Here is a 23,037-nt window from a genome sequence, read left to right on the forward strand (position 1 = left end):
CTTTGTAGGCTAACAGGAGGATTTTAAACTCTATTCTAGATTTTACAGGAAGCCAATGAAGGGAAGCCAATACTAGAGAAATATGCTCTCTCGTTAGTACCTGTATTTTAATTAACTGGAGACTTTAATGAGTTACTAGGACATCCTGACTGTAGGAAGTTACAATAATCTAATCTAGATGTAACAAATGCATGGATTAATTTTTTTTTTTTTTGTTATTCTTCTCTTTTCCTTTGTCTGCACATGCTGTCGAAGGTTAACACTACAAGAAGTGCAATCTTTTAACAGCAATGCATATTTTATTATTGCAATTAAATAAATTTATTTATTTCATTGCATAATTGTGACCATCACCAGCCCTCCCTAGGGAAGGGTAAGAAATACTTTATTAAAGGGAGGATGTAAAAAAGAGAGGGCAGTGTTACACCAAGGTGAGGGGGTGGAGGGGGGTGGGGAAGTTAACAGGGAAGAGGGATACAAGATAGGAAATGGAATGGGTGGGGAGTAGTCGATAGGTTTCAAGTGATGCGATGTGAAATTGTGGTTGTGTATATTGTGCTTATTGTTGTGTTATCAAGCCAGTTTGGTGACCAGTGTGCGGCTTAGGAATAATGGTGGTGGCTGTGAACAGAGGAAGAAGTGAGTGGAAATTCCATAAAACAGGTATTTGGGAACAACGTGTCTATGGTTGAGCCCAGTATGAGTGTTATTCCACAGCCCAAGGCCAGTGCATCCATGACAAATGTATTTCCAAGAACCGCCACTGCAAAACCCACGAGCCGTCCCCTGGCCCGAAGAAGCAGTCAGGCCAGCAGCAAGAGCGGGCAATCTAGGGGCCCCCGGCGACCACCCCACGGCCAAGCAGCCCCCCGAACGCCCCCAAGATCCCAAGCCTAGAGGCAGCCATCGCCCCCCCCCATACACATGGATTCATTTTTCAGCATCACTCTGGGCCAAGATATTCCTGATTTTGGAGATATTCCGCGGTAGAAGAAGGTTGTCCTAGTGATTTGTTTAATATGACAGTTAAAAGATAAGTCAGTATCAAAGATAATGCCTAGGTTTTTTACTGTGGTACTGGGTGACAGAGTAATGCCATCCAGATACACTATTTGCTCTGATAATTTAGCTCTAAGATGTTTTGAACCAAATAAAATTACTTCGGTTTTATCCTGGTCTCATCCAGGATGTGATATCTGGCTGGAGTTTTAATAACTGACTAATTTCATCTGATTTCATTGAGAGGTAAAGCTGTGTATCATCTGCATAGCAATGGAAATGTGTACTATGTTCTCTGATAATGTTACCTTTTGGAAGCATATATAATGTAAAGGGTATTGGTCCCAAAACTGAGCCTTGTGGAACTCCATGATTAACTCTGGCGATTCGCTGAGAGATTATTAACATGAACAAAGTGGGTTCTGTCTGATAGGTAAGATTTAAACCAACCCAGCGCTGTTTTTTTAATCCCAAAAATGCTTTCCAGTCTCTGCAGCGATAAATGACGGTCCACTGTATTGAAGGCTGTACTGAGATCTAAGAGCACCAGAAATGATATCAACCCTCTGTCCGAGGCTAAGAGAAGATCATTGGTGACTTTTACTAAGGCAGTCTCTGCGCTGTGATGGGCTCTGAAGCCAGACTGAAAGCTCTCGTATAAATTGTTCCTATGTAGGTGATCACATAGTTGATCTGCAATGACATTTTCAAGAATTTTGGAAACAAAAGGAAATTCGATATTGGCCTATAATTGGACAAGTCACTTGGATTGAGGGTAGGTTTTTTAAAGAGAGGTTTGATTACAGTGGTTTTAAAGGAGCACATAACCTGTTACTAGAGATGTGTTAATATAGTTAACCAGTAGTGCTAATTAGTGGAAGAGCATCTTTAAATAGTGGAGTTGGGATTGGAACTAAAAGACAGGTTGTTGGTTTAGAAGCACTAACTATTGAGGTCAGTTAAGATAGACCAATTGTAGTGAAACTATGTAAATAAAAGCTGCGTGTTGGGGAGCTTTTTTTAACAAATTATTGCGCACTCCTGCAGGGGGAACATTAGCTTTGTTTCTAATTCTAGTAAAGAAATTATGTCTGATCATTTCTTTTTTTACCTTAGTCACAGTCTGACGCTCTGAGGCAACACAACGCAATCTTCCTTTCTGTCATTCGTAATGTTCACTGTGTCACCAAATTACGCTCTCCTGCGTGTGTTCACCAACATTTAATCCCTCCACCTCGCATTGAGTGAAATTTGTTTTATTTGCTCGTTTTCCCCCTTGATCCACCGTGAAATTTGTATTTGTGAATATTCATTAAGGGTGTTCACCGGACCTTTTATAGGCGCCATCAGAGCAAGGTGTTTTCTCTTGTGCAACAACATTCCAAGTTGATTGTGATTTAAAACGGAATCGGGCGTGGGATCAGCGTGTGCACCTGTTTATAAGTCTTAGAGTTGGTTTGCTTATGCACATCCTGGATTTTAGAGTATGCCAGCTGAAGTGTGCTTATCTTGGCACACTTTTATAAATGAGGCCCCTGGGGTGGACACTTAGGTTCTGTCTGTGCAGAGTTTGCATGTTCTCCTAGTGCTTGCCTGGGTTTCCTCCGAGTACTCTGGTTTCTTCCCACAATCTAAAAACATGATCGTTCACTTGATTGGAATTTTGAGATGGCTCTATAGTGAAAGGGAGTGTGAGTGATTGTCATTATGTGTGTCATCCTGCGATGGACTGGTTCCCTGTTCGGTGAGACACCAGCAGACCCCCGCGACCCTGAAACAGGAATAAGTGAGTCAGAGGATGAATGGATGGATGTTTAATAATCAGGTCTTGTACGACATGTTAATATAATCTGGTTATTATGTAAAAATTGGGAGGGTATTTTGCCGTGATCAATGTCAAGTTGTCTTGACAAAAATAATTGTTGGTCATTTTGTACGTTCTTAATGACAAGTTGTCTTGACAATGCTTTGTCAAGAAATGCCAACACAGCTCCAACGGCGTAATTTAGCGAACAACACTTAATGACAGCCTTTATGACGCCTTGTTCGTACTAATCACAGTTGTCATGCCATATTAATGACAGCGTAATATCAGCCTTATGTATACCCCTTCAAATGAAGTGTCACCATTTTATTGTGGTTAGTTCACAGTCAGAGCCAGAAATGCAACTAATAGATTTTCTTTGGTTCTCGGCCTTGGTTTCCTCATTTCTGATTTTTGATTTTTAACGTGTTCGTGAGGACGTCAGAAAATATTGACTGCTGTCGTTTTTAATTTTTTTTATCATACATAGAATATAATGCACACATTAATTAATTAGTTAATTATTACCTGCTTATTGAACTTTTACTCATAAGTCAGAGAAAGCAGTACAAGGCTGCTTGGATGTATATGTCATGTTTGATTAATATGAAATATAATATAATAGTAACAAAGTACAAATACTTTGTTACTTAAGTAGATTTTGTTTTTTTTTATACTTTTAGAAGTATTTATTTCTCTGTCGACTTTTTACTTTTACATTTTACATTACGTTACATTTTCAACATAAATATCAGTACTTTCTACTCCGTACATTTCCCAAAAAGATTTGCTACTTTATATATATAACCTTAAGCCTATAATTTTGTGTTTTTTGGCACCGCGACACCGATGTGCGTCAACTGTTTTGACCCAGCGACTCACTCAGCCAGAATCAGACAGAAGCTGAAAGTAAGGGGAGGGGGAGGGTTTAAACGGACATACAAGTAATGATGATTGGCTGAAGGTAGAGTGAAATTCCATGGTAAGCCAATCAGTGACAGAGTTTAGGTAAGTGGGTGTTGCTACCAAGCTTGTGCTGACAGTGAGAGGCAACAATGTGGAGCCTGGAGCAGTCTGTCGACTTAAAACTGGTGGTTACAGCATGGAAGTACAATCACTACTTCAAGCTGCTTGCTGTAAAAAAAAAAAAAAAAAAAATACATGACAAGTGTCCTCTTCATACATAAGTTATTCTAATCTAATGAAACATCACTCAGCGGTGCACACCGCTATTAAGCTAGTGGCCAAAACAAATAACGTTATTAGGGCTGCACAGCCCTGTTAGTAGCAAGCCAGGTGACATCAGAGAAGGACATGAAGCGCTCATGAGCGCTGAAAATATTAAAATGGACACCACATCCAAGTGGGTTAGTGCTCATTTGAGTATTTAACATTTTTGTTCTTAAGGATACAAACATTGTCTGGGGAAAGGATTTTAGGTAGGTGCTGCTACTGTTAGAATGATCAAAAACAGTAACCAGTACTGTTAACAGCAGTAATGTTATAGCGAAACTTATGGGGTTTTTTATTTTTAATTTTATGGTCAGATGTTATCTATATGTTTTATTTAACTGCCAATTTTGTATTGAATCTTATTTCATCAGAAAAAATATCTGACCCATGACTCAGACATTAAAAAAATGAGCACCACCAAGAAACCTCTGGTGCTCCTTGAGAACCAGATCAAAATTGTTGTGTGCACCCTCGGTTATGACATAAGAGTCTTATGTCATAACTAGGGGTGCACACAATGTTCAGAAGTGTGATGTGCTAAATTTAAGTGTACAATACTAATGCCTAAAGGACTATATAGTGAAGTACATTAGGATACTAGACAGATAGTGTTTGTTCAAACAATAACATTGCTAAAGCAGATTCCATATCAATTATCCTGTGTGTAATAGCTTTGCAGCCAGTGAATCGCCCAACAGGAATACTTTTTTCTTTTAAAAGTACTTTTGAGTACATTTCAGAGCCTGTACTTTTTACTTTAACTTGAGTAGATATTTGGATCAGTACTTTTTAATTTTACTTTTTTTACATAGGTATTTTACTTCTACTCAAGTAAGGAATCGGGGTACTTTTGCCATTTCTGATTATAATAAGAATAACTTTGAACCGATTTGTTACATTTATTTATTTATTGTTACTCATTTTATTGCTTGATCTAATCCGACTGTGTAGTGAAATCTTCCCATGTTTCCAGAGGACAGTGTGTACACCTTTGGCCTCGGTCAGTTTGGACAGCTCGGTCATGGGACCTTCATCTTCGAGTCTCATCTGCCACGTATAGTGAAGCATTTCCAGAAAGGGCGAGTTTGTCAGGTTTCGTGCGGAGAAAACCACACAGCTGTCATCACGGGTAAAAAACCACAGCCTCAGTGATGCTCAGCGTGTGAAGCATCAACACAGACACTGTCTGTATTTACAGACGGGGGACTGCTCTACACATTTGGAGACGGCAGACATGGTAAACTGGGACTGGGAGAAGAAAACTTTACCAACCAGTTCAAACCGACTCTGTGCCCACAATTCCTTCAATTAGATGTTCAGGCAGTAGGTGGAACACAGTTTTCACTCTTTACATTTATGGCAACAGAACCATTATTATGCAGTCAGATTGTACCCATTGATAAACTGTGTGTATATACACACACATACACACATTTTCATATTCAATTTATGTACATTATTAGTAAAAACATTTATTTTGTGATTGTTATATGGGTAAATTACATATAAGGTTTGTATGAATATTATGATGGAAATAAAAAATAAAAAAAAACTTTTAAATGTTATACAGGACTATAATGAAACTAAAATAGGGTAGAACATTTTTTTAAATAGATTTAGTAAGTTCAAAGATTTCAGTGCACCACATGTTCTTATGACACTTTGATTAACAGAATAAATTACAGAAGTAATTTAGTAAGTAACGATTAAAGGAAATAATCAAAGTGAATGCATATATACTAAGTTACTACATATTTGATATTTTTTTAATACATTTAAACCTTTTTTAACAAGAAAAAATGCATTTGGACAGGAATATTTAGGTGTCAAGTCATTGACCATATACATTTTTGCCATTGACTGTTTATGCTTCTTTTTTTTCTAAAACTGTATATTTAATTTGATAAAATTCTCAGATTAATGTTATTAATTTTGCTTTCTTAATGAATTTTTTAATTGTTTGTTGATACTCAGTTGGCATTAATACAATCTGGTGCAAATGATGTAAAAACTAAGAAGGTACTACATTTAACCTTAAAAAAATTATAAAATTTTTACTTTCATTTTTGGTTTACTCATTTGTTTGACCTTTTAGTATTTTAACTTTTGCCCAACCCAGGCAACTTGTGGTGGCTGTCACATGGTGGTGTTTGCTCGGCCCAGGACTGAGCACCATGCACAGCTAACTCTGGAGGATGACGACCTGATAGAGGACTACCTGGAGCGGCCTCACGAGGAGCTGCTGGGCAACACGGCTGATTGCAGCACCCTGCAGAGGATCCTCTCGGCGCGGGATCGCCGCAGGGAGAGGGTGGGTGTCAGTGTGCAGTGAGCTCAACAATAAAATAAAAAAAAAAATATTCATTTAATTTGTTCTCACTCAAACAAGCCAGCAATCCAAACTTTACACAGCACTGCTCACACACTCAGAGTTATGGAAGCACATCTCTGCTCCTTAAAACAGGACTTACAGCATATAAGGATAATTTCCATTGGTGGTGATTGGCTTCAATAAAGATAAAATACAAAGTGCTTTACTTAATAAAAGTAATAAAGATAAATACATAATTCAAATCAATATTATTTTAAAAGCAACTCAAACATTCAGTTCATTTATTGTACCACACACACACACACACACACACACACACACACACACACACACACACACACACACACACACACACACACACACACACACACACACACACACACACACACACACACACAAACACAAACACAAACAGATCAGCTGAGAAAACTCAAGCAATGTCTTTTTTTGTCTTCTTCATCCTCAGGAAATATCTCCAGACCAGTTTGGTGTTCTTCACATGCTGCCTGTTTCCAGCCTTACCATCCCAGCCACACTCCCTCTACCCAAGCCGAGCCACAGAAAGGTGCCAAACGGCTCTCGTGATCAGGGTACTGACCTCCTCTTGGTGATAACTCTTACAGCTGCCCCTGATTTCCTTAGAAGCACCAGCCGACTCACATCCCAATAACCAATAGATAATCCAACCTTTACCCTTGATTTTGTCCAAATAAGTCAAAGTACTAGATTTTGAATGTGTTCACATTGACATTTTATTTAGCAAAATTTATTTTGAACTGACTAATTTTGTGCAAAAAAAAAACAGTTTCCGTATTCACAAAGCTTTTCAGAGATCTCCAAACTTAGCCAAAAAATTCTTAGCAAGGAATCTTAGCTTGAGAGTGATTCAGGAAGTTTCTGAGAGCAACTCTGAGCAAGGAGGGGACAGAAACTTTTATCTTACTGAGGAGGTGTGGTTGACCCCATTGCTAGGTATGATGCAGACTTCTAAAAGCTGTGATTGGTTGGTACAAAAAGAAAAAAACAAAAAGTGCTCCGCTATGTGGCCATTATTGCAACAAAACTATTTTTGTCTGTGTAATACAATCCGGGTGTGTGTTTCAATCCGTGTGTGTAGATTAGAATTAGGATTTGTAAACAAAGTTGTCTGTCTGTAATCCAGTCTGTGTGTCTGTCTGTATTGACATCCGTATGCATGTTTCATCAAACCGGGACACTCAATTGGCTGTCTCTGTGCACGGGACTTTTGGAACACATTTGGTGAATGCAAGCAAACTTCATGATACTTAGAAAAAATAATTATATATATTATACTATTATAACTTATGTCATATACATATGTTAGCCGAATAAGCTGCCAATTCAAAATCCTAATGGCGAAATCTTGTTCTGTTTGTGAGATATTTGGATATTTATGGGGAAATTAGGGCGAGACCTTAAGCACGTCACATTCTGTCAGAGGGAACAGGACCAGAACAGAAGTCTACTGCACCTTGTTTCCCTCCACAGGTCCTGGGCCATGTCTCTGCACACAATAGGACTGTTTAGGATTAATTTCAGCAGTTTTCAGGTTCTGCTCCTGTTTTAATGCAGTCTGTGGATGTTTCAGTAACAAGATGTTCACCTTCAGCTGTCAACACACACGGAAGTTGATCACAAGAAACGGAGCACCAGAAAAGCACCAGAAAACCGCTGTTTGTCTGGTTTTTGATTTTTCTGTTTTTCTGTTTTGGTTTTAAATTAGTAAAACAAATATAACCGCATCGTTTAATTGTTAGTTGAAACAGTACATGGACTTCTGAGTGAGAAGAAGTGTTTGAAAGAAGTGGTGCCATCCGCCTCCACTACTTATAGTAGGTGGGACCACCTGTGGCGGACGGACACATTTCACCAGCCAATCAGGATTGGTGTTATGGGAGCTGCAGCAGAGCGTGCATTCCATAGTGAGACATCAAACGCAATATTATGAAAAAACAATCTCCTTTTCTTGTCAAAGATGTCTATAAAAGCTTCAATTTTAAAGGTTTCATGTGAAAATCAAAGCACCTTTATGTACAAGTAAGAAAGAATTTTTTAAAAATGTGACAAATTGCTTAGGAGACAATGTGAGGCACATCACAATAGTATAGATATGAAGTAATGCAAAGCAATGTGCTCAGAAAAAAAATCCTTTACATGAGTCACTTATTGTCCTTCTAAACCCTGCAGCATCAGAGCAGACAGCTACTTTGGACAACCTTAGCGACACGGACAGCGTCAGAGGTCTGGGAGAGACCGCAGACTTCCTGAACATGGTGAGAGGAAACCTCACAACTTTGAAGAGTTCCAGATGGAAGTTTGTGACAGGTTGTGCATTTAATTTTCTCACAGACACACGTGATGAAGATGGACCCCGAGAATAAATCGCTCACTCTGTCTCCGGTTTGCAAGGTAATGATTGTAATCCATTGTTTTTCCAAACGCTAGAACCGTAGAATCAACCTTAGAGCGCTGAAAAGGCTTGTGCACTGTTGTAATGAGACAGTTATTTGATAAAACACCAATTCGTCATCTATCTGTGTGTGACACATTGTCTTGATCTGCTAAAGCTTCATTTTAAGGAGCTCTGAGAGCAAATAGTTGTGGAAGCAGCTGTCCAAGGTACCAGTACCAAGGAAAGCTTTATGCATAATGAGGTTTTTTATTTGCAGTGTCACCGTAAGAAGATCGTAAGAGATCATAGAGTTGATAAAAAAGAATGAATATGTTTCAAATACAATCTTGAACAAAATGAAGCTTTAACGTACAAAAAAAAATCTACTATTAACATAGATTGAACAAGTCTTTGAACGCAACACTTTTGTTTTTTCTCCAATTTTTCATGAGCTGAACTCAAAGATCTAAAATATTTTCTATATACACAAAAGACCTCTTTCTCACAAATATTGTTCACAAATCTGTCTAAATCTGTGTTAGTGAGCACTTCTCCTTTCCAGAGATAATCCATCCTACCTCACAGGTGTGGCATATCAAGATGCTGATTAGACACCATGATTATTGCCCAGGTGTGCCTTAGGCTGGCCACAATAAAAGGCCACTTTAATAATGTTCAGTTTAATCACACAGCACAATGCCACAGATGTTGCAAGTTCTGAGGGCGCGTGCAATTGGCATGATGACTGTAGCAATGTCCACCAGAGCTGTTGCCCATGAATTGAGTGTTAATTTCTCGACAATAAGCTGTCTCCAAAGCCGTTTCAGAGAATTTGGCAGTACATCCAACAGGCCTTTCAACCGCAGACCACATGTAACCACACCAGCCTAGGACCTCCACATACAGCATGTTCACCTCCTTGATTGTATGAGATCAGCCACCCGGACAGCTGCTGCAACAATCGGTGTGCATAACCAAAGAATTTCTGCACAAACTGTCAGAAACCGTCTCAGGGAAGCTCTTCTGCATGCTCATCGTCCTCATCGGGGTCTCGACCTGACTCACATTCGATGGCATCTGGCATGTTGGAGAGGTGTTTTCTTCAAGGATGAATCCTGGTTTTCACTTTTCAGGGCAGATGACAGACAGCGTGTGTGGGTGAGCGGTATGCGGATCAATGGCCCATGGTGGCAGTGGGGTTATGGTATGGGCAGGCGTATGTTATGGACAACGAACGCAGGTGCATTTTATTAATCTGCATCAGTGTATACGACCACGTGTTCCAGTTCCTGCCAATATCCAGCAACTTCGCACAGCCATTGAAGAGTGGACCACCATTCTAAAGGCCACAATCAACAACCTGATCAATTTTATGTGAAGGAGATGTGTTGCACTACGTCAAGCAAATGGTGGTCACACCAGATACTGACTGGTTTTCTGACTGCACATTTAAGGGTGGCCTTTTATTCTGGCCACCCTGAAGCACACCTGCACAATAATCATGCTGTCTAATCAGCATCTTGAAATGCCACACCTGTGCGGTGGGATGGATTATCTCGCAAAGGAGAAGCGCTCACGAACACAGATTGAGACAAATTTGTGAACAATGTTTTAAAGAATTAGGTATTTTGTGTATATAGAAAACGTTTTAGATCTTTGAGTTCAGCTCATGAAATATTGGAGCAAAAACAAAAGTGTGCTTATATTTTTGTTCAGTGTTTATTTGTATGTGTGTATATACGTTTAAAGGTTTGAGCTTGAATTATTTGATATTTCTGTCTCTGGTCTCTTTGAAACTTTCCGACCTCTCCTTTCCTCTCTAATCTTTTTTTTCCATTCCTGTTCTTCCTGCTTTCGTATGATGGCAATAGAACAAGGCTAACTATGCTAAGGCTTTAAAAGACAGAGATTTCTCAAAGCAGAGCACTTTCTCCTCAACATTGCTGTCTCATAAAAGCAAGGAAGACCATTCCCATCAGGCCCCACCCAGCATTCAATCGTCGTCATCCCGTAGCCTGCAGAGACAGAAGAAAATAGAGCGAAACAAAGTGAACCAGTTTGAAAGACCTGCTGATGTCAGAAGGACAGTGTCCAAATACTATTCAATGACTGATGTCAGTAGGAAGCAAGAAGGAGGCTCCAAATTAAGTTTCAAAAGCGGGAAGACAGTGTCACAGATTACCTCTGAACAGCGAACTCAAAAAGTTCAGGCCAATCGTGGGCTAGAAAAAAAACAGCCGGTTGTTGTACAAAGTCACAAATCAGCACTCATCCCACACAAGGCTGTTCAGGAGGAGAAATCAGGGACAGTGGACAAAGATTCTTCTAAAAAATCAAAAAATGAGGAAAACAAGAAAGCAGCTAAGGCTGAAAAACTGTCATGCCTCCAGATACTGGCCGGAGCCGCCACGCTCACTTCTGGGCTAGCCAAAGATATGACAGCCGGAGCCCGTGAGAGTGCCCTAGCGCTTTCTGAGATTAGCAACACAAAACTGGAAAAGTCTATGAGCTCAGAATATGAGGCTCAGTCAACTGATGTTAGCAACAGGTCTGTGGTCAGCATCAATATCATACCAGGAAGTCCTGAAGATCAGAGCCATCTGAGTGACATGGACATGAGTCAGGACCAAAGTTTAGATCAGGTGGATATACCAGCCGTCAAAGAGGAAGGGGAGGAAGGGCAGAAGACTAGTGCTGATGTTAGAGAGGAAGCAGAAGATAGCAGCCACAGCACTAACACAGTAAGAAAGGGTGAAGAAGAGAGTGATGGAGACAGTGAAGCTCAGTCAGGGACAGATGAGGAGGAGGAGGAAGAGGAGGAGAGTAGTGCTGAGGAGGAGGAGGAGACCAGTGGAGTGACAAAAAGTGAAGATGAGACAGATGAGAACGAAAGCAACGGGGAGGTTGAAGAAGAGGAGGACAGCGAAAAAGGGTTAAGTCAGGACATGGAGAGTGAGGAAAAGTCTGAAGGTGTGGGGAAGGAGGAAGAGGAGGAGGAGGGGGAAGAGGAGAGTGGAAACACATCTGTGAAGTCTGCGGAGGAGGAGGAGGAAGAGGAGGAAGAGGAGGAAGAGGAGGAGGAGGAGGTGGAGGAGGAGGAGGAGGAGGAGGAAGAGGAAGAGGAAGAGGAGGAGGAGGAGGAGGAGGAGGAGGAAAGCAGTACAGAGGAGGATAATGAAAAAAGTGAGGAGGAAGAGGAGGAAGAAAGCAGCTATGAGGAAACTGAAGATGACAGTAATAGTGAAAAAGAAGAAGAAGAAGAGGTTAAAAAAAGGGTCAAATGTACATCGCCAGATAGGGGCAAACCTAGGTCAGGGGTCAAAGGTCAGATTGCTGGTGAGTCGGAAGAATTCTGGGATGACGTTTTGCCGCGATACCTGCACCTGAGATGAGCCGAGTCACGCTTGGTCCACGGAGAAATGCACTGATTCTAATGTTCTTCGACATGAGTAAAAGTAAAAGATCTGTACTGATGCTTTGATGTGACTTGGGCTGATCCTGTTTGTTTGAGTGTATGACATATAGTCTCACCTGCTGCACCAGGATCCAAACATGAGTCAAATGCATTTCATATGAAATAAATGAATTTTAATGTTGTAGTAATTAAATAACATGAGCTTTTGTTTCTTTTTAACAAGGATTTATTGAAGCAGAGGAATGGACATGTAGCAGTCATGAACTACTTCCAATGTTTAAATAGTGAGAACATTTCTTCTTAAAAGTAAAATAAGTAAAAATCAACAATAATTAGCTTGAAGTCCATTACATAAAGGCACATACTGCAGCGATGAGTACATGCACGTTCAGGCAAGTGCAGAGACAGGGGGGGATATTTACACTATGTGCCTGTACATGCACACATATTGTAGCTTGATGAACCATCTGATTAGCGCAGAATCTGCTCCTTATAGAAGCACAGTCATAAACATTACCGATACAGTGGGCTGTTTTACTCACGGAACATTAGACTTTCTCATTAAAACTGTCAATCAATTCTCACTGAGGACTGTGACTGGAGAAAACCCTTCTCCCTTCTCTCAGATTTTATAGGAGGGGCAGAGCCAACAGTTAAAGTTGATAATGCAGATAAATCTAAAGAATCCGTTTCAGCCAATACCAAAATTCACTTGTAATAGCCGGCGTTCAACCCTTAACGGCCAGGAACTCTGACACTTTACAACTAAATACGCAAAATTAAAATACATTTACTGAAATTTTAAAAGTTGGACTAGGATCAATCAACAGCACTACTTTATACCCAAATACATATGTATTCAGCAGAAAAGTGGGTTGGGGATTAAGTTACTCTTTAAATGACAGGATCTCAGTATTATTTTGCTCCATCCTTACCTTGGAAACATATGAGTATTTGAAAGTTGATACAACTTGTTTTTGAGGAGTTGGGGGGCTGTACCTGATGTTGGACCATTATCATATCAGTGAATTCTCACTCTAGCTGTGAATTGAATCATTTGGGACCAATGCAATGGTTTTTCATTTTCTGCACACATCGTTTTATTTTGATCTTATCCTGAGTATGTGTTTTAATTTGTTGGCTTTGGGTTGATTGTGTTGAGTTGTTGTTTTCTCTATATGTTTGTAGCACTACAGCTGTGTCTGATGTGTGCTGGATCCGAACTGCAATACTTTTGTTTGTAGGAACAACCACAAAAAGTCAGGCCCTTACCGAGTTAATGCAACAAAATACTGTTAATTATCTGTGGATTTGCATTCCCGGTTGCATTGTTGCAGCAATGCAAAGTTTGTAGTTTTTCTTATTCTTCCGCACTTTTTTGTGTAGCTATAACTTAGCCAATTCTTAACCAATCTACACTATTCAAATATCAAAATGCTCCACTGCATAATGAAACTGCTGCAAAGCAAATTGTGAGATGTGTAGGAGGATGAGTTATTATTAATGGGTTATATAACTAAGAATATTAATTATGATTATTAATATTACTTCAAATTTTGCGGGGTGCCCCTCCTTTTAACAGGAGAAATATGTCTAAGTTTTTAGACTAAACTCATCAATGTGAAACCAGGGAAAAGTGAATTCTAACAGCAAATCTACACCATAGTCACAGCTTTAATGAATCAGAGGAATCAAAGATTATGTTTAACCTTTTATTCAAAAGTCAACAATTAACACAGTCAAAATATCAATTGAAATGGGATAATTAAATCATGATAAAATGCATTTCTAGGCTAATAAAAGTGAGGATTATATGTAATAAAGTGAAATCACTATGCTAGGAGAAAGCTGGTCTACTAAATATTGAATAAAAATGCAGGATACATATTCGAATAATAAGATCATAAAATCAAAGAATAAAATCATCAAGAGAGCTCATAAAACAAAGAGAGGGAGACAGACAGGGGAGACGAACACACATGAATGAGATGAACTGTGTGTGGAACATGTTGTGAGTGAGTGTAAGTTTGTAGTTATGGAAGTATGTATGTGATCTATTGTGGATGAAGTTGCTGATGAAAGTTCATTCTTGTACCTTGAAGATGATGTCAGGGTTGGACCTGGAGGTGCTGTTTGAAGCAATGCAGCAGGACGTGCCACCGTTGGGTTCTGTTGCGGTTCAACAGAGTATAGCCCCTTCAGCCGATCTAGGCGTTCTGGCCTTCGCAGCTGGCTTAGATAATGGCTCGTGGCTTACCGCAGTGGGTCGCAGGCCGGGCTTCTTTCGGCTGTTACGCACGTCACTAGATGCTGGATTCGTCCGAACCAAGCAGCTGTTCATTCCAAAAATCTAACTGTTTCAACTAAAAATAAAATGAAATAAGTGAAAAGTTGGGGAGGGAAACGCGTTGAGTATTGAAACGCCAGCGTCCTAAAAAACTGAAGTTTCTGGCCGCGCGTCCTTTTTTAAAAAGAATTTGGAGACGCCTTTTGGAGGAGGTGTCTTGGTTGATCATTCTGAGGTCATATCGGTGATTGGTCAATGTCTCTGCTTTCAGCTTGTGGGTGTGTTTCAAGTGTGTGTTATGTGAGACAGAGACAAACAGGAGGGATGATTCCTAGATTTACACATAAACCATAATAATGAGTTCAGCATATTCAAATAATCTTTTCAACATCATATCTTGATATATCATCTATAATGAAAGAGTTTGATACCAAACACGACTGGAAAATAGCCTAGAATCACTTCAGGAACCGGTTAATGAATTTTACTTGTAATTACTCATAAACATAAATGTCAAAAATCATGTTATGCCTCTTCTTAACTATATGGTTGTAGTAGATACCTCAAACTAACTTTTGTGATGTTTTCTGGTATTTTTAAGCACTTTTTAAATGATGAAACATTTAAAATAGCATTCTGTTGGTTATTGAATTACATGAAACGAGTGCAGACAACATTTGCAATTTCAATTTCTGTAGAAATCATTCCAATAATGTTTTCATTTGTAACTTTTCAGTCAAGCACATGTCCTTTGTTCTCATTTGAGCGGGAGAGCTAGGGTTATTCCAACGTCCTGTGTAACCATTGGTGTGGGTTCGGGAGGTGGCAACATCTGCAGGGGGTCGGAGCCCAGAGTTTGAAAACTTAGCATGTAAACATTGACTGACTGCTTCCTTTTGATCGTAATGTAGCAGAGAGGTGATAACAGGAGACAAACTGTTCTTGGATTCTCCTGTTCCTTTGTTCGGGCAGGAAGAGGGAGAAGATCCCCCTGTGGGAACGTTTGCACTTCACAGTAGGAGACAGACTCTCCGACTCCACTGGCTGGTGAAGCCAGTGTTCTAAGTCAAAGGTCAACTTGGGGGTTTGATTCCCTACAGATGCCAACACTTGTACTTTTAATGTAATCTTAGATTTTATGCTTTGACTATACACTGCCATATCTCTGTTAATATTTAACTCAGAGACACAAGTTCAGCACTAAAATGTAGCCCAGTCTCTAATCTAGGTAACTTTTAATGGTTGCATTCTGACAAAATAAATTTACATGAATTTTTGAATTTACAGTTTTTCATTAATTATGCAAATCTTAACTGATTTACACCATTCAAAGATCAGATTGTTCTGCTCTTCAGTGACAATCATAATATCTAATTTGTAGAATGATAACTATCTTACTTTTAATGTTATTCAAGATTTTGTGAAAATTTTTGTGATCATGCAATGATTGAGTGGTTGATTTGGTCTGCTAGAGTGTGTCACCTGTTGCTTCTTAACTTTTAGTAATACTGCTTTTAAAGCTTTAGTTCTGCAGCTAAGCTACAATTTATAGCTTAAATTGTTTCTACTATCCTCTACTTTTTTATAATTATACTTTAAGTGGGAAGGCTTTGCATTTCCTCTTACTTTGCTTCCACAAGGTGGACTTTTACACAATTTTTCATGAGCTGTAGCTCAGTGTGATCAGATCCTGCTTCTACGTTCAAGCAATCATCACAAGGACCTTGCTTCAAGTCCTGCTCTGGGCAGTCTCTGCAGCTCTAAGTAATTCTGTGTTAAATCTTCAAGTACTGAACAAAATGCTGTTAGTGATCTGTGGATTTGCATTGTCGCGGCAATGCAAAGTTTCTAGTTATTTTTCTTAATCTTCCGCACAATTTGAAGAGCTACAACTTTGCCAAATCTTAACTGATCTACACTAATCAAAATCTATCTAAATGCTCCACTGCATAGTGAAAATGCTGCTAAGTAAATTGTGAAATGCTAACACTAATACTTTTAATGTAATATTAGGTTTATGCTTTCACTGTACACTGCCATATCTCTGTTAATATTTAACTCAGACTCAAATTTGGCACTAAAATGTAGCCCATTCTCTAATCTACAATTATCAGTGATTTGTAGAGGTTGCACTCTGACAAGAAAAATTTATATGAATTTTTTAATTAATCGCGTTTTTCATTCATTATGCAAATTATAAATCTCTTACTTTTAATGTTATTCAAGATTTTGTGCAATTTTTTGTCATGCAATGATTGAGTGGTTGATAGAGTGTGTCACCTGTTGTTCTTTTACTTTTAGCAATACTGCTGTTAAAGCTTTAATTCTGCAGCTACAGCTACAATTTATAGCTTAAAATGTTGCTACAATCTTCTACTTTTTTTAATAATCACACTTTAAGTGGGAAGGCTTTGCGTTTCCTCCTACTTTGCTTCCACATGGTGGACTTTTACACTCAGCTTCCCATGGGCAGATGTAGCTCTGTGATCACATTCTTCTTCTCAGTTCAAGCAATCATCATGAGGACTCAGGTTCAAGTCCTTCTCTGGGCAGCCGCTACAATTCTGAAACAATTCTTTGTTAAATCTTCAATTACTAAAAAAAATGCTGTTGGTTATCTGTGGATTCGCATTGTTGGAGCAATGCAAAGTTTGTAATTTATTTATTTCCTCATTTATAATGAAATTATTTTCTAAAAGAAAATAAAAAGCAAATGAAAAGCAAAAATAACTACATTAGTGTATTTACTGTTGCTCAATCTAATTTAGTTTATATCTAATGATATACATATAGTTAATGAATATCTCTCTGATGACTATAGTTAAACCAGATCAAGCTGAGGATTGAATCATTCAGGATATTTAGGTATAATAATCACAATAGTTAAATTACTGTCTAATGGAACCAGCTATGTCTGTGAACACGTGAAATATAATTAAATATATTGAGTTTTGTTTTAATTTTTTTTTAATTTATTGAGGTTTCACAAGCTGGCGACGGCGTAAGAAAGTCAGCGACATGGCGGCGTAGGTGTGGCGCACTGGCGACGACGGGGTGAAGTCAGTCAGTTCAGATCAGTTGATTTCACATGACTTTCTCCTGCGGTAGGTTAGCAGTGGAACTATCCACTCGCCATACGCCTGATCGCTATAGCTTCACTCACGCCACATCTGCGTCTACGTGTGACTGATATATGTATGTTTGTTAGGTGCACATTCAGGTGGTTCGTTATACACTCACAGACGCATGAATTTAGAAGCAATCCACCCCCATAGTTCTAAATTCATGCGCACCAGTCTATCGAACGCGTAAACGAGCGAGTACCCTGTGCCTGCACGTCTGATCTACATTTTCCATAGACTTAGATTGGGTACACGGGCACAATTCACAAGTCACGTCCCCATGTGTGCTTGCAGACGTTTTAACGTGTTAACACATTTGCAGATGCTTTAATGTGCATACATAAAGTGTATGCTCACCTACGCCACACCGGGATGTGCACCTAACAAACATAAATATATTAGTCACATACGATCAGGCGCGCTTCACTATGTAGCACCGTCTACGTGACATGTAAACACAGAAAAAATAGGCTTCCAGGTGGCGTATACACGCGTGCAAGTCAGTAAGTGTGTGTCTGAGTGTATAACTGACCACCATTTAGTCCGGTTACAGTCTGTGTCACGACACCTGTTCATAGAGTGGTAGTGACTGTAGTGTTACGCTCTGAGTCAGATCGTTGCTGTGATTGGACAGGATAATATGGCGCTTTATCACCACACTGAAGCAGTCTCAAAGCGCTTTACATATCAGCTCATTCACCCAATCACTCTCACATTCACACACCAATGGGACAGGACTGCCATGCAAGGCGCTAGTCGACCACTGGGAGCAACTTAGGGTTCAGCCCAAGAACACATAGTCAGGTACTGGGATCGAACCGCCAACCTCTCCATCAGAAGACGACCCTCTACCACCTGAACCACGGTCGCCCTAAGAAGTGTTTACATGTCATGCAGAAGGTGCTACATAGTGAAGGTCACCTGATTGCTATAGCTTCACTCACGCCACACCTGCCACTACACCTAACTACTTAAGTAAGGTAAGTTTGGTGAAGTTAGGCAGGCAGGTACGCGTGCATGAATTTAGAACTGATCAATCCATCCCCCATAATAGTGTGCGTGTGTGATCAGACATCCAGGACCAGGGGGAGGAGTGGTGAATATTCAGCCACACAAGTGCATTACCTTTAATGTAGCATAACCGCTGGGAATATTTTGACTAAACCTTGCTATATTTATTAGGGTTGCCTTATTAACAACATTTTAAAACCTCATATCAATTTCACAAACCAATGAGGAGATTAAATACTTTTTAGCCGTGCTTAAGAAGACAGGAGCTGATCACTAAAAATTTGGTTTAGTATAATATTCACAGAAATTTAACCATTAGTCCGATCTCAACCGATCAAATGTTGTTGGTAAGCTACTAATCAGGGCCAAAAGAACCTAAAATGGTATGTTTCCTGCATAAAGCAGTGATATGAAATATTACTATTACCCAAGAACCAACACGTGTAACATATCTGTAAAAAGTTAGAGTGACGGACTTGTAGACCATAGTTTGCGGTGTATGAAATGTTGGCCATAGAAAGCTGAATACTTAGAGAACGGTTTGAACCTCGTTGGAGCTTTCTATGTCAGTTTTATGAAATTTTGTGAAAAAAACATCTCATGCTCACAAGTATACAGTAGGTGACACTGTGTCTACAGTCAGTTATTTTCATTGGTATGTGTTAGTGGTAGTAAAGTAATCATTTGTGTGAAGTTGCAGATCAATAAGACTATGTACAGCAAACATTATGAATTTACTGTTTCTATGAGGATTCCTCTTCGCGCAAAGGCTACATTTAGGTTTGTTGTGAAATGTGTAGAGTGATAACTATTGTGTTTTCATATATTTTGGCTTTTAACAAGGACGGTATGGGGAGTTGAACCCCATCTATTCCGATTCCAGTTTGTTGTCCTCGCGGATCTGGATTTTCTCAAACCGGAACAAAATTGGTCCGGACTTGTTTAGTGTCATTAATCCACAACAGCGAGTTTAGATGCACACGGAATTTGTAAAGCATTCATGAAATAATTTATTAACGGCATCATTGCAGTCCAAGCAGCAGCCATGTTGAAACTTTCAGGTCAGTTTGATCCTGATCCACAGAGATATTTAAGGAACACACACACACACACATTCCTTGCTTTTATAGAGAGATGGCTTCAAGAGACTTTTTTGTGCATCTTGATTTATTCTGTCTGTAAATTTGGGATGTCTAGTGCAAATGTGCGCTAGGGGCTGTTAATTTTAAAATTTCAAAGAGGCACTGCAGAGCCAATTTTGGAAAAAAAATAACAAAAATGTTTTTGAGGTTTTGGTACCCTTAACATACATGGCAGGTTTCATCACTCGCAAATTTTTTTAAGTACGTACTCCAATTGAGGCATTCCTTTTTTTGGCAAATAGCGCTCTGCCACAGGAAGTCTGTTCCATAAAAACTCACCATCTGCCTGAAAAATGATCATCCACTTTTCCAGAGCATTTCTGAACACATTTGGGAATGTGAGTTGAAAAATGTCAACAAAATGCATAGTAGAATGAATAAAGTGATTTTCTTTTACCACTAGGGGTAGTATTGGTTGAGTTGTCATGTCATTGCGTGCAGAGCGTTCTGCACATGACTTCGGGTTTTGATTAAATGAGTTTCAGCTGAGTTGGCTTGGCTTGGCCCTGTTGGCCTGGCAATGTGGTAAAACTTACAGTTTTCATTATGATCATTGTCCAACTTGTCAAGAACATAAATCCCAAATTTCATGTGGAAATTCTTAACACTCGAGGAGGAGTTCATTTTTAACACTAGAAGTCCCACAGAGGTGTCAAATGAACTTTTTACCTATAAAACCCAGAGAGGTGTCATTTGACCCAAAGAGAACACAAAAATTATTTATTTTTAATGACAGTGTGGTGTGAGAAATGTGCAAAAGAACAACTCTGATTTGTTTTCAATGGTTTTTATTTGTGTAAAAAAAAACAAAATAAATAAAAATAATGATAATAACAAAGCAACTGTGCACATATTTAGAAGAATCTCCTTCATCCTCTTATTGAGACTCGTGACATACTTGGCACTGCCACGGTATCTCTCTCCTACATTTGCCACATGTGTATTTGTGGCAATGAACACATCGCACAGTTGCGCGATTGCTCTTGCAGCAATGGTTGATCTGACACTTAGCCCTTTTCCCAGGGCCAGGTGTAGGCGGTTGTTGTTGGCGCAGTTGCTCTTTGAGTGCCTTCTTTTCACTCACATGAGAGTTAGCCAACTCTCTTGCTAGCTGAACCAGGAAGTCCACCCGTCTCTCCTGCACCCCGGTGCATGCTTGATAAAGCAGATGTGCATTGAGTGCCGCCATGTCGATCATGTTGTAGAACACGGCGACTGGCCATCGCCGTGTTCCTGTGCGCACACTGTACTCCCGCACCATCTGGTCCATCACATCCACTCCGCACTTTGTGGTGTTGTATTGGGTGATGGTGTTTGGCTTCCTTTTGATGGTTTCCTCAGTCTCAACCACGCTGTGCATGCTGCTGAGAATGTAGACGGTCTTTTTTCGTTTGGGCGCATACACCATCAGCGTGGCACCAGTGGTGGAAAACACCTAAAAAAGAAGAAATTGTTGTTATTATAGCGGTTTTAAACACAATGACACACTCAGAGGTGTTGATGGAATAAAAAAGACCAACAACATACCTGAGTGGTGAATTCCTTGCGGTCCATCTTTCTAGTTGACTGAGGAATTTCCCGGCGAATCTTGTTGACTGTCCCGAGGATGGTGGTTTTCCGGCTGAGCAGTCATCGTGCAAGTGTCAGTGATGTAAAGAAATTGTCCGTGGTGACCGTCCTGCCTTTGTCCATAAATGGTTCCATCAGCTTCATCACCACACTCTCAGAAAGTCTCTCCTCACTGGGACGACTGGGGTCCTTTCCAAGATATGGGAGGACATTGCAGATGTACTTTGTTTTCAAATCACAAGCCACCCAAAACTTTATGCCAAATTTGTCGGGTTTTGTTGCAATGTACTGCAGGAAACAGCAGCGAGTCTTCGATGGGAAAAGCTGTTCATCAATTGTGATGTGTCGACCAGGGTTGTAGCATGTGATGCAGTTGGTAACAAACGATCCCCACACATCCGAAATTGCAGCAAACTTATCTGTCTGCACTCGCTCACTGCGCGTAAACATGTCATCAAATCGTAGGTGACGCATGATGTCTTGGAAACGGTTTCGTGACATAATTCCAGTGATAAGTGGGTTTCCCAGGCATGCTGACCAGCTGTCACGCAGAGATGGAACCTTGGTCACCCCCCTCAAAATAATAACAGAAATAAATGCCATTAGTTCATGGAGGATCATGAACCAGTCCGTCTGCTCCGTTTGCCGTGCATGCTGAATAGTCCATTCTTGAATGGGACGGAGCATGCCAACAGTAATGAAACAGAGGAAGCTCTGAAAGCGACTCCTGATTCTTCTTCTGGCCTTTGCTGTTGGCTCTCCATCTGCAGCGTACGGTTCCATTGGAGTGAAACGGAGAATTGTACCCACATGTTCTTCATGCCACACTGTGCCCTCTTTCGCCGTCTCTGTGGGCTCACTCTCCAACCGAGCTCTCTTTTCCAGATGAGGAGCAGTCTCGTCATCTGCAATGTGAACAAATTCAAATTATTCTTTTCTTCGGTTTTAAATAAAAATAAAGTCAGGAAATGAAAATAGGATGTTTGGGAAATCTAACCTGAAGACAGCTCAGAGTCCGAATCCGAATTTGGCTGAAGGTTTATGTCCTCCCCATCTGAGTCACAAGGGTTTGCATTGTTCAGGATCAATTCCAACGCTTCTTGAGTGGTAAATCTTCTCTGCATTTTGAGTAGAATAAGTGTGGAGTGTCAGCAGGTGGAAGCAGCCAGCTATTTATTCCCCACAGCACAAAAGGATGCATGACAACAGGGTATTCCAGGGGTGTCCAATTCCGGTCCTCGAGGGCCACTAATCAGCACACCTTATTCAAATGATCATCCAGCTCTGCAGAAGCCTGATAATCATTTGAATCAGGTGTGTTGGAAGAGGTGACTCTGTTTCTTTCAATGTTTGTAGTCTGTGTTTGTTCTCCCCCAGCATCAAGCAGAACGAGTTAATAAACGGGGCATTGTGACTTTAGCTTCCAGGGCACTTCCCCCTAACATTCCAGACTTCCATTGTTAGAGTCAGGCTCTCCCCCCTGCTGATTTCTCAGGTGATTCATTTACAAATGAATAGATGCAAATTGTAGCCATCAGAGTCGTCAGTTTGGTCCTAGAGTTCATTTGACCCTGCTCTGGGACTTCTGGGGGATATAGAAATCCCTGGGACTTCTAGTGTTAAAGACGGTGTGGTTTGGTCAAAAATTGAAAAAAGTGTTAAACACCAGCACATGACATGGCACCCCAAACCATCACTGACTGTGGAAAA

At 40.0% G+C, this 23,037-nt stretch overlaps 1 protein-coding gene across 10 annotated transcripts in view; it reads left to right on the forward strand.

The window, feature by feature from the left end:
- Positions 1-23,037, forward strand: part of rpgrb (retinitis pigmentosa GTPase regulator b) — a 52,990-nt gene that overhangs the window by 14,991 nt on the left and 14,962 nt on the right. For all 10 annotated transcript variants that reach the window (XR_003675221.1, XR_003675222.1, XM_028462582.1 and 7 more), the window contains exons 8-13: positions 5,010-5,165; positions 5,235-5,359; positions 6,156-6,347; positions 6,835-6,958; positions 8,577-8,662; positions 8,739-8,798. Coding sequence is in view for 8 of the 10 variants with exons in the window: in XM_028462582.1 (XP_028318383.1) it covers positions 5,010-5,165; positions 5,235-5,359; positions 6,156-6,347; positions 6,835-6,958; positions 8,577-8,662; positions 8,739-8,798 (743 nt within the window). In the remaining 2 variants the exon portion in view is untranslated. The remainder of the gene's footprint in view (positions 1-5,009; positions 5,166-5,234; positions 5,360-6,155; positions 6,348-6,834; positions 6,959-8,576; positions 8,663-8,738; positions 8,799-23,037) is intronic.

Source organism: Gouania willdenowi, chromosome 12 (genome assembly GCF_900634775.1).
Source record: "Gouania willdenowi chromosome 12, fGouWil2.1, whole genome shotgun sequence".
Lineage (NCBI taxonomy): Eukaryota > Metazoa > Chordata > Actinopteri > Blenniiformes > Gobiesocidae > Gouania > Gouania willdenowi.